At 46.1% G+C, this 12,384-nt stretch overlaps 1 protein-coding gene across 1 annotated transcript in view; it reads right to left on the bottom strand.

The window, feature by feature from the left end:
• Positions 1 to 10,618: 10,618 nt before the first annotated feature.
• Positions 10,619 to 12,384, bottom strand: part of LCP1 (lymphocyte cytosolic protein 1) — a 34,229-nt gene continuing 32,463 nt past the window's right edge. The window contains exon 16 of the mRNA XM_050896663.1: positions 10,619 to 12,091. Coding sequence (XP_050752620.1) covers positions 11,959 to 12,091 — 133 coding nt within the window. The 3' untranslated portion in view covers positions 10,619 to 11,958. The remainder of the gene's footprint in view (positions 12,092 to 12,384) is intronic.

Raw genomic sequence — 12,384 nt, 5'->3', positions numbered from 1 at the left:
CTTGTTGCAAAGAGATGGTTCACACGCTGTTTGAAAGCTGCTGTTTTCCTACTTACTTTTTGGTTTCTGGTATGCATTGGAAATATTTCACACACAAAAAAGGAAAAAAATGGGTGTTTGAGAAAACTAAAGGCACTAGAGGAAATTCTGAGGGAAGGACAAACCAGAGTCTTGTGGTAGTTAAGGCACTGCACAGATTAAAATACAATAAACAGAAAAATAAATGTAGGATGAAAGATCAAAAAATAAACAAAAAATAAAATGGAAGATGTGACTGACCAGGAGGCAAAAATGTATATCCCCATGCCTCTTGCTTGTCTGAAAGCCTCAGAGATCTTGCGACTCAAGGTAGGACACAAACCCATTGCATCTCAAGCGTGTGCTGGACATTGCTTATTTGCATCAATTGTCTTTCTGCTTTTTTTCCCCTTCCATTAATTAGTATTTAAACAATACAGACAACATCCTCCTCACCATCTTTGGTCACCATCCTTGGGTGACTAAATGCCAGCTTCACACCCACTACAGCCCCTAGCTCCATCCCAGCACCACCGCCCCACCAGCAGCAGCCAAACTGTTTGAATCTGGGTGCCTAAAATGAAGTCCCTGGTCAGTAAGCACCTCCTTAAAGTGGGCTGATTTTCAAAAGCATGGAGGTTCCCATTGCAAAGATATTTGTGCTGTGACACACGTCACACACAAAGACAATTTCTGTGACAGTTCAGTCTCCAAGCAGGTCAGATTTTCTTTCCCGTTATGATCTATTTATACTGTGTTGCTGCAGTTTGCTCTAATGAGCAACCAGCTATACGCTGATTACCCCCAAAGCCTTGTGAGCTGCTGAGGAGGGCTCTAGCCATGCCCAGGCAGAACATCAGTAAAAAAACCTGCTGACATAATAGAAAGGGATGGGAATGTATTTAGACATCAAACTTAAGCATTAACTTCCCTGCTTCCACCCAGCTGTTAGGGGTTATCATTTGTCCTTTGACTTATGTTGACATTCCCCCTATCCACTCATCTCATCTGCTTAGGAAGACAGAATCATCTCCTGTAACATCAGCCCTTCCCAGTGCAGACCGCTATACCTGAGCGAGCCGTCTCGTGCTGCTTGCATAGGCACTGCAGAGAAGTGGGCACTTTTCGGGAGCAATTCATCTGTGACCTCCTATAGACATCTCAGAGGGTGATGAAACAGCTGGTCCTACTCATGGCCACTGGAGCTGGGGTGACTCGCTTGGAGGTAGCAGGCTGCGTTTGTTCTAGTGAATCCCATGGATTCTGTCTATCTCCCTCCCTCAGCTTGGACACTTCAGGTCCTTGTCATGGTCAGAAGCAATATGCGGTGTTCCGGGCTACAAAAGTCATAAATTAAGATATACTTGCTCTACCTACAACAGTAAATTGTTTATTAGCCTTCAAGAATTTCTGAGAACCTGGAAAGTATTTCCCAGATAAGCTGGGAAGAAAAATACAATCTTAAAAAGCACTGTGAAGGGCAACTATAAAAACAAATGAGTTAATAAAAACATTTCATTTTGATAATCTCAACCATTGTTTCATTTTTACTCAATTTCAAGGGTTTTTCATAATTTTATTGAAAATTAACTCATATTTCTATGCTCTTTTTTTTAAGACCTGAAGAAAATAAGATTGAATTTAGGAACTGTTGCAAGCTGAGATTTCAGCCATTTGAAAGCTTCCTTTCTTGAACAAATGTATTTTTCTCTAATTGGGAAATTCATCAAAACTGATCCTTTCCAGCAACCCTTTTTGCTTCTGATGAATCAGCATTCCCTGATGAAGAGCTGCTTGGTTGAAAATTCTCGCTGAGTTCAAAGGTTTTGCTGCACCTGGATTAATTATTCCTTCTGCACTGGGTAGACCGTGGGCTATGCTGAACTGTGACCAGAAGCCTTGCAGTAATGGGGGACAGTTTGATCTGTGTTGGTTTCTGTTAACTTTTAGAGTAGCTTTGGGACATGCACAGGCTTTTATTTAAAAAGTGATGATCAGGTCCTAGTTTTCAGAGCAGATAATTAACAAAGTAGTCTCTTGATTTTTGTTGAAAACTACATGTGTGGGAATTAGGAATGGCTGTATATAAAGCCTCCTGGTGCCATTACTATATTGCTTTCTTAAGTATAGTCACACTTTAAAGGCAATTCTAAAGAGATATTTCCACTCTTTTGGCTGAGTCTGCTGTCTCTCCCCTCCCTCTCCACATTCACATGTAGTAACACCAGTGTCCTCTGGATGCTGCATAGGTGTTGTACCTCACCCAGACAAGGCTCTGGCACATCTTTGTGTGGTGGTTTAAGATGTCAGTGCCCAAAAAGGTGGCAGCAGAAGAGGCCAGGCACCCGTGTCCCAGCTAAGTCAGGGTATCCATCATCGCTCAAACACCCTCTGTGTCAGCATACGCTGAGATGCTGGGCTGTGGCTGGCCATCGTGCCGGGCTCCTGCAGCTGCTCTTGCTGGTGAAGGAGAGCCAGACCCCAGAAAGTGGTCAGATAAAACAAGTCAAAGGAAGAACTGCTTGAACTGCTGCAGCCAGATGGTCTCGAGCAGTTGTGGCAGTGCCACTGAGTAATCTCCCGTGACTCCCATCAGTGGGACCTTTGGCTTTCAGCAACCGAGCATCATGAGATTTCCTAAGCTCAACCAGGACCTAAGTGTGGCTATCCTTTTTGATACCGGGGCTTGCACGGTATCCAGCAGCAAGATTTTAAATAACAAGTCTCATCCTGCACTGAGGCTCTCAGATCTGAGCCTGTATTTCAGCATGTGCCAGAGCCCGTGCTAGGTTGGTACTGTCTGTTTGTAACAGTAAACCTGTTAACAAGCACACAGAAGGGGCAGGAGGAGGGAAGGTCAGCTGTTATCAGCAGCCACATCCCTCAGATCCTTTCCCCTGTTTGGGATTAGCATATTCTGCTATTGTTTTGATCCTCCAGAATCCTCTTGTTTCCAGTTAATCAGCAACGAGTCCCTCCAGGGGTAGGTAATCACGCCAATGGATCCATGTGACTGAAGCAGAACACAAAAGCCAAGTGAGTCTGTGCTGTCCTTCTGGGTTCTTTAAATTCAGATTCAAATGCAAAATTAATCTCCTGAAAAATATTTACAGGCTTTTGCCCTTTTTTTTGTGCGTTATCACTACTGATGAGGCCAAAGGTAACCGGTTAGCATCCTTCCTACATGAGGCAAAGAACGACTAAAATCTAACTAAACGCTGATCTCTGTTGCTTGCCGTGCGATGCAGCTGAGTGCCATTGCTCATGAACCACACAAAGATGCAATTAGTTTAACAGCTCTTTATTATGAATGCGGCAGAACAGAATTAGAACTCAATTTACAAGTCTCCCTTTCAAACCCATTCAGCCGTTAAGGCCGCATCATCTTTCAGTTTTCCTAGGCATATAATTGATAAATGATTTCTCCCTGCACACCTCAGCTCCTCATCTTTATTCATGAACCAATTAATCTCCGTAGGACACTGTGATCATTTACATACATGGCCAATGTCACCAACCTCTGTCATTTCATTCTGGAAACAATTTTGCAGCCCATGAAACCACCAGGAGGAGAAAATCTGGACTATGTCTAAATTTCTGTGGTTCTGGCATTTCTCCCTCACATCATTCCCAAATATAAAAATCAGATGCTACCTGTGCTAGAAAATGATGGGTTCACCTGGGAGGAAACAGACTTCTCGTCCCCAGGTGAGTGCTGTACAGGCAGTATGTTTCAATCGTGGCTGATAGGTATGAGCAGAGGCTGAAAATACCTGTTCACTTTGCGTTTTTGAGTACTCGGTTATGCCAACCTACTTTATTCATTTTTTATTCTACTCTCCTTGCTGTTTAGCTTTCCAGGGTCAGCAGAGAGAAAGATGCTGTAGTGTATGTGCTGTTTTGGGGAGGTGAGGAGGTGTCTGTACTGGTTAAACACTTTCCTCATGACCTCTGTTTCCTGAAGGTCTATTATCAACTCCCACCCAAACAACACGTTGTCCAAGTGACTCATGTTTTCTTATTGCCAGTAGATATTGATTTATTTGCCAGTATCTTAATAAGGAGCACTTGCAAAGCAAGTTTAACTTTATTAAACAAAGGATATCAAAGGGAGCCACAGGAGCGCTCCAGGAAGAGCTACTGAGCACTTGAGAAAGGTGCTCCAAGAACCACCTACAGAGAGCACACTTCAGCTAAGGTGCAAGGGAATGGATGCACACCTGTCCCTCTCTCTATGTACGTAGGTATGTATGTACATATCAGGAATGCAATTAGCCCTGGAGTACTTATGCGTTCTGCCTGTCTCTGACCGCATCAACAGTATTTGCTGCTCTTCTCTGCACTGCTTGCACTTGCTCATGTTGCTTGCATGACATCTGACAGAGGTTAGAAGAGTGGGCCCTTCCTTTGGGCTTTTGGAGGATGCTGGGACCTGTTTGGAGGATGCCAGGATCTGTTTGAGGATGCTGGTGAAGAGAAGCTCCATGGAGCAAAGCTCCTGCCCGCTTTTGTTCACCCCTCTCGGCTGGTGTGGTCCCCACCTTGGAGAGGCACGTCTCACTCTCAGCCCATGCTGACCATCGGTCTGTGCAAGCAGATCCACACTGCAGAGACTCATCACTGTCCCAGTGGAACAACTCCTGTACAAATGCATCCAAACAGGCACTTGACTCTTCTTCTGTCCATCCAGGGATGGGGAAGGGGAGAGGTAAGCTTTCCTACAGTGCACTCTCAGTGTTGCATCTGCAGACCCCCAGCAAAGCAGTGACACTGTTGTATGGCTGCTCCAGCCCAGCATGGTGCGACTGCTCTGGCAGCTGAGGGCATCTGTGCTGAAAGCTTCTGCAATCTGCATCCAAGGACCATGCTCTGAAAGCCCCGTGATTCCTGTTTGGAGTGTCATTTCCAAACCTTTAGGAGATCACTGTAGGCTAGAGAGGGATTTCTGTCACGGTGCTGGGTATCCCCCTGTCCAGAGCTTGTATGAGAAGCGCAGAGTGAAACGACCTTAGGAGAATTTGTTCCTCTACTAAGCTCAAAGCCTCCAGGCGCTCCTGAATGGATGCCACCAGGTCAGCAGAGGCTGAACCTGTATTAGTAGGTTGTTCCCACATGTTGTAAAGCTTGGCAAGTCAAGGAGGTTTCTGACAGTACAGGTCCCATTGGCACAGTTCACAACCTCTAAAATTAGCAGAACCTATATTCCTAGAATTTGGCCCCAACAGCAAATTTGGGAAGTTTCTGGAAGCATTTGAGTGTTCTGCAAGGTCTGATCACTACATGGGCAGCATCGCCCCATGTTGGTCTGAGAAAGATTGTGACTGAAGCATTATGGGGCACTGCGGCCACATTTCCTTAACATGAAATGTAATTTGACGGTGCAGCAAGCAGTGGAGGTAGGGCTGGTGCTGAGGGCCTGCATGCCTCCTCAGAGATCTCTATTACTTTTCACTGATGTGGCTCATTGAGCCTTTCACTGGCGTGTTACTTAACCACAGGACTCTTTTGCTAGCACCCAAGCAGACGCAGGTCTCGAGGAGAAGGCATGGAGAGGTTGATGCACCTAAGGATTATCCACCACCTCTGAGACGTGCAGGGTGTTCTGCTCCAGGGCTGCAAAATCAAGGGAGGTCATGTTACGGAGAGGCTGGTCAGAAGACATCTCTCCACCTCAGTGACAAACCGATGCATGCTCTGAGGTGTCCGGTTTGCTTAACTGCAGTGAAGAGCCAGGACAACTTCATAGACTGCCGGAGGTGCCTGGCAATGGGACATTGCTTTTCTGCCTGTGTGAATCAAAGCAGCACCGTGCATGCCAATCACTTGCTAGGAGATTTCCCAAGTGGATGTGTGGGGTTCCTCTCCATGCTTTGTGTGTTTACAGATATTCATTGCTGTATTCCTTTAGATCCTTAACAAGTGCACTAAATGAGCGCCTGCCCTGAGGGAGTTCAGTGCTTCTGTGCATGATCAGTTATGTAGCTTTTTGCTCTTTTCACAAATTTCAGACATATCATTACCTGTGAGCACATGCCCTGTGGGAATTCTGGTCCTTCTTGGCTTTGGACAATTTATCATGGATCTATAACACCAATAGTAGCTCGCACCCTGGGAGCAAATCAGGTTTTCTGTAAGACACTCTTGCCTTTAAGAAGTGATCAGGGCACAAAAAGTAAATAAGGTGCAATGATGAAAAACAATGCTTTAAAAATGTAGTCATTTTACTTAATGAGAACTAAGACTCAGAGCTGTGTGTTACTTTCAGAGCAGCAAAGGAACTGTCAGGGTAACGACACAGTTTTCCTGGTGGCAGAAGAGAACCACCACCGAGCACTGATTGACATAAAAAATACGAACAAAATGAGAACATTATCAAGTGATTTTGGTCCTAATTCAGAGTTTGCCCACAGTAAGCTATATAAAGTCCACAGATATCACCTTACCAGTACACAGAGCTCCTCTATTTACTGTCTTGCTTAATGAACGGCTTCTTAGGTTTGTGAATAAATTTTAACTTTGACGTTGCTCACCACACAGCAGGCAATGAGGCTCAGGCATTCAGTGGTGCTAATCTCTGCTGCTCGCCTTGTCTGCTAGCCTGAAAAGTACTGGACTTAAAGTGGCTGAGCAGCCTGGAGGAAAACGCTCCCAAATTCTTGACAAGTCCGTTCTCCAGATGGTGGAGGAGGCTGCCAGAAGCCACAGAAGATGGAGAGCTGGAGAGTCACAGCAGCAACTCAACACATGGGTTTGCGAGATCAGAGGCACCAGGATCCATTTCTCCATCAAACTGAAAACAGCAGTAGCTGAGTACTTGCTGTAGGACCAGTGCTGCTCACGTGCTTTTTGCAGCCATCTGCCGGAGACAGGGTCCTGTTTTCCAAGTGGGAGCCAGATCAAAGCTGCTGCTCAGTTAGGCAGCAATGGACACCAAGACCTGAAGTTTGTGATCAGACTCACAGCAGAATTAAGCTGCACTTGGAAGGAGGAGTGATGTCAGGTTGGGGTTTTGGTTCAATTCCATCTCTGGAGGAGGTAGAAACATTACTTTATCTGTACAAGAGCACAGCAGCCAGCCATACTGCTTGCTATCCTCTTTCTAAGGCCAGAATAGATGATTTCTAGCCAGGATAGATGATTTACAAGAAGGTGTAAAATCCTCATCATGCACCTAATTATGCTTTACTACCCCATGGGGGAATATTTCCTTCTGAGTCCATCTGGTGATCAGACTGTACCCTGAAGCATGTGGATTGATTGCCCTCATGGTTTTTTCTCCTAGTTAGTCTAACTGCTGATGCTTTATTTTTATTCATATGAATATCTAAGCCTTTTTGAAGCACTGAAAATTATGATTAATTGTGCAATGAAAATCAATAATGGAAGTGCTTACAAAGCCAGCTTGATTTGGGAGTGAATCCCAAAGACAGCTGCTTTCTCTAAGAGTGATGGATAAAGTTGGAGACAAGCAACAGCAAAAAATTCCAGATCTTGGTTTTTTGTGATGTTTGTCATGGGTTTAACCCCTTCAGCATCTGCTGGGAAGTTTATTACAGGCTCCTGTTACCAGTTCATGAAAGCAAAACCTCAAGTCCATCAAATAAACAAGAATACCCAATTAATCAGAGGTGCATTGAAAAGTGAAAATGTTTATACTCCTGTATCAGAATGCAGCTATTCCCACACCTTCGGGTCCGTGACAGTTTTATTTTTCGAGGGAGATTATAGAGATAGGGATGAAGATCTGGTAAGGCATTTACTATAGTATCCCTGCCAACAACACTTATTCCCTTCTGCACACTGGCAGGTGCTAGCGTTTTGCTTAGGGTTAAATATCCCAATTTTTCTCCATTTCCCAGAGGAGAGCATTTTCCGAGCTCGTGCATACCAGTCTTTAAAACTCCAGATAGAGTGACTGCCATCTCGTGGTTAGCTCTCCCTGCTGCACTGGTGCCAGGGCTGGTACCAGGGCTCACCGCTGGTGCAGACCTGCAGGTTGGGGCTCAGAGATAGTGTCCCAAAACGCAGCCTGGGTGCTGGGGACTAGCAACGGGGAGGGCTGAACGGCAGGGTGCCTGGCTCCAGTGCCGGGATGCTGAGGAGGAGGAAAAGCAGCCCCCTTGACAAAACATGCTTCGCATAACAGCGTACATCACCTGGCCCCTCTCCAGAGCCTGAGCTAGAGGCAGGTTTTGATCTCCAGGGCCCCTGAAGTCCTACATCTTGCCTATGGGACATGCATGATGTGTGAAAGCCTCCTCTCCCTGCCTCTCTCAGCAGGCTTCTTTAAAAATCCTACCCCTGTGCAAAAAACTGAGTTGCTAAGGGCTGGTGAATGGGAAATGCCTGAAAATCCCTTCTTCTTTCTGGGAATAGCAAGTGCCTGCGTTCATTTGGGACCAAGGGAAAAGCCCCCCCACACACACACCCTGGTGCTGCTACCATCTCCCATCCATCATCTCCTTCATGCCTCACGTCAGCCCCTGAGTCTGGGGTGAGGGCATCTCCCTGAGATGGGGAACCCGGAGTAGGGCTGTCTTCAGGCAGGATTACCTGGCCCTTTCAGATCTACACTGTCTGTCCAGCTGAAAATGGCCCCTGTGGTTTGCGAACATACACACAGGCATGCAACACACACAAAATACATGGTCATCCCACCCGAGAGAAATGCTGTGGTCACAGTTTCTGCCTGCAGTTTCCTCTCTCTGGTTTACCTCTGCAGGACTCCCAAGTCAAACAACATAAGGGAAGAGCAGCCGCCTTTTCAGTGCTACCCCTTTTGTATGGCAACAGCAGGTCCTACACCTGAAAAGAGGAGGAGCAGCATAGGGGCCATGCTCTGGTAACTCCCCCTTGCTGGGCAATAAGCTGGGGTGATGTCTCCGTCGTATAACACTCGAGAAGTTCTGCTCCTCTGCCAGCACTGGGAAATATTGTGACCAGACAGAATGGGTCTTAGGACGCTGTACCTTTCCCACTCTGTATTAAAAACATAGGTTCATGAGAGGAACAGGGCGGCCAGATCTGATCAGTAACAGGATCTGACCATTTGTACAGAAACCAAGTAGCATGTTTGCATTGCAGAATGCTTAAAGAAGCAAAGTTTATGGGTGTATGAGCAAAGGAAGAGGATGACAGGTTGTATTGGGTTTGCGTGGCAAGGTTTTGGTAGCAGGGGGGCTATAGGGGTGGCTTCTGTGAGAAGCTGCTAGAAGCTTCCCCTATGGCCGATAAAGTTAATGCCAGCAGGTTCCAAGACGGACCCGCCGCTGGCCAAGGCCGAGCCCATCAGCAACAGTGGTAGCGCCTCTGGGATAACATATTTAAGAAAGGGAAAAGAAGTTACAGGGGAGTAGCAGTTGCAGCCAGAGAGAGCGGAGTGAGAAGATGTGAGAGGAACAACTCTGCAGACACCAAGGTCAGTGAAGAAGGAGGGGGAGGAGGTGCTCCAGGCGCCGGAGCAGAGATTCCCCTGCAGCCCGTGGTGAAGACCATGGGGAGGCAGGCTGTCCCCCTGCAGCCCATGGAGGTCCACGGTGGAGCAGATATCCACCTGCAGCCCATGGAGGACCCCATGCCGGAGCAGGTGGATGCCCAAAGGAGGCTGTGACCCCATGGGAAGCCCGCGCTGGAGCAGGCTCCTGGCAGGACCTACGGACCCGTGGCCCCGTGGAGAGAGGAGCCCATGCTGAAGCAGGTTTGCTGGCAGGACTTGTGACCCCGCGGGGTACCCATGCTGGAGCAGTCTGTTCCTGAAGGACTGCACCCTGTGGATGAGACCCATGCTGGAGCAGTTCGTGAAGAACTGTAGCCCGTGGGAAGGACTCAATGTTGGAGAAGTTCGTGAAGGACTGTCTCCCATGGGAGGGAACCCCACGCTGGAGCAGGGGAAGAGTGTGAGGAGTCCTCCCCCTGAGGAGGAAGGAGCGGCAGAAACAACGTGTGATGAACTGACCCAAACCCCCATTCCCCGTCCCCCTGTGCCGCTCGGGGAGGAGGAGGTGGCAAAAATAAGGAGTAAAGTTAAGCCTGGCAAGAAGGGAGGGGTGGGGGGAAGGTGTTTTAAGATTTGGTTTTATTTCTCATTATCCTGCTCTGATTTGACTAGCAATAAATTAAACTAATTTTTCCCCAAGTCGAGTCTGTTTTGCCCGTGACGGTAATTGCTGAGTGATCTCCCTGTCCTTATCTCGACCCACGAGCCTTTCGTTTTATTTTCTCCCCTGTCCAGCTGAGGAGGGGGAGTGATAGAGCGGCTTTGGTGGGCACCTGGCATCCAGCCAGGGTCAACCCGCCACACAGGTATCGCGTCAAATGGGGAAAATCATACTGGGTCAGGCTGCAGGTCCAGCCAGCACAGTGTCCCATCTTTGGCAGTGTCTCAGAGTGGTATGTTCAGAAATGACCTAGGAAATAATTCTTCCTGCTTTCTGCAATCTGTGGTTTCAGTAACAATATGGAAGACACATCCTTAGCGAGCCCACAGTTGTTTTTTTTAAATCTGTCCCTATTTCAGCTATATGATACATACTTCCCCATTAGCACATGCATTACTAAAAGCAAAGACTACACATTTGGCTTTATAGAACATTTTATTTGGAGAGACTTCTCATGTCATTGAATATTGGTTCTTTATTAAGGCAATTCTGAAGGGGCTGGGGGGAGGGAGAGGGAGAGGGAGGGAACTGAGACTGTGTCAACGGGATTGCATTAAGGCAAAATTCCCTCCTTCTGCATTTCACCACAGTAAAATCCACGTAAAGGCCAGAACAGTAAATGACTCATGCCAAGGAAGAGATTCAGTGCAAATATATTCTACTGACTATCTGTAGACAGGGCTAGGTCCTCGACTGAGGCAAACTGGCAGTGCCTTGTTAGCTGCAAAGCTATGCTGATCTAGCTCTTGTTGAGGATCCCAGCCTGGGTTCAGGGAAGCATTTCAGTGTGTGTTTCATATGCAAGCACAGATTTAAATGCTCTCCTGAATCAGAGCCACAGCCCTTTGAGTGCAAGTCTGTGAAGTTAGCAGAGTTTAATTTTTATTCGCTACATAAATATGTCATTTTGCGTCCCTTTGGTTCACTTCTTATCGTATTGCTACTAACTGAGTATATCCCCTTAGTTTCTTTAACATGGTTTTCATTTCTATCATGCTTTGCAATCCGCTTATGTTTTAAGTGTATTATGGCATAAAAATGAATTATCCTTTGGAGAGCATTTCTTGCAAAGGTTCCAGAGTTTGGGTGTTCTTGGAGGACCAGGCCACAGTATGGTTTTTTCAGTGAGTAGTAATGACTCTGTGAGTAATGCCACTGATGGCAGAGGCATAACTTGCAGGGAAAAGTACTGCTCAATTCACATACCAGCAACACATCGCAGACCCCAAACAATTCTCTCTTTCCACAAGAATTTCCTAAGAGGATCCTACTGTTCCAAAAGTATAGTCACTAATACTTGCATTGGCTTGGGGAAACCCTTTTTGTTATCCCAGGTGCAAACCGAAGGAAAGTATGGCAGAAATGCTACCAAAAGCACGAAGACATTTTCAGGCAGAAGCAGTATATAACATTTCATAATCCTAAAAGCTGTCTGTACCTCCCAAGACAAAGATCTCCAGGTAACCTCTGACAGAAAACCCTGGTATCCATTAATGAAAGGATATGTAGAGGCCTTGCTATTGAAAACTTATTCAGGAATATGAAATGGTTATATCTAGCAAAGTGGAAAATAAGGCAAAGAAATCAAGCACATATTACTGTTCAAAACAAAACATTTCCTGGATACAGATGGATACACAACTTTTGTATGATCTGGAACCGTGTATAACATTCATGCCTTAAAAGCATGAGCAACCTGCATATTTCCTTGATACGGAGAAGAGCATCCAGTTTGAGGGAATCAAAGGGTGAATACCAGGCATCAGTACAAGTCTTTTGTGCTTTAAACTTTCTTCATGCCTTTTCCCATAAGGCAAGCAAACACTGTCATGACCATTTTCGGTTTTACTTCAACCAGGTCTTCTGGAAGGGCATAGACTCTTGCTCCAATTTTTCTCGCCATAGAGATGGCATATCTGCATTGCAGGGGTGAAAAAAAACCCAAAGAAATAAATTAGTGCAGTAGCATTAATTTTCCCTCTGTTAAGAAGTTTTTTACATGATCGATACCAGAGTGGGTTAGGAATTTTCTGACTGACTCATCCAAATTAAACTTTTCTATAGGAATGTATGAGAGGTTCATAGAGAACTACATTTCTAGTGAAAGGTAGAGTGTTTTCCCTGATGGTTAGAGCACTGATTACCTGCAGCATGGGAGACTGCAGGTCAGACTCTGGTATAAAACATTTAGTCTCCCATTCACTGAAAG

Source organism: Gymnogyps californianus, chromosome 1 (assembly GCF_018139145.2).
Source record: "Gymnogyps californianus isolate 813 chromosome 1, ASM1813914v2, whole genome shotgun sequence".
Classification (NCBI taxonomy): Eukaryota; Metazoa; Chordata; class Aves; order Accipitriformes; family Cathartidae; genus Gymnogyps; species Gymnogyps californianus.
Note: the sequence above shows the minus strand (reverse complement) of the source record. Positions and strands in the feature narration are given on the sequence as shown.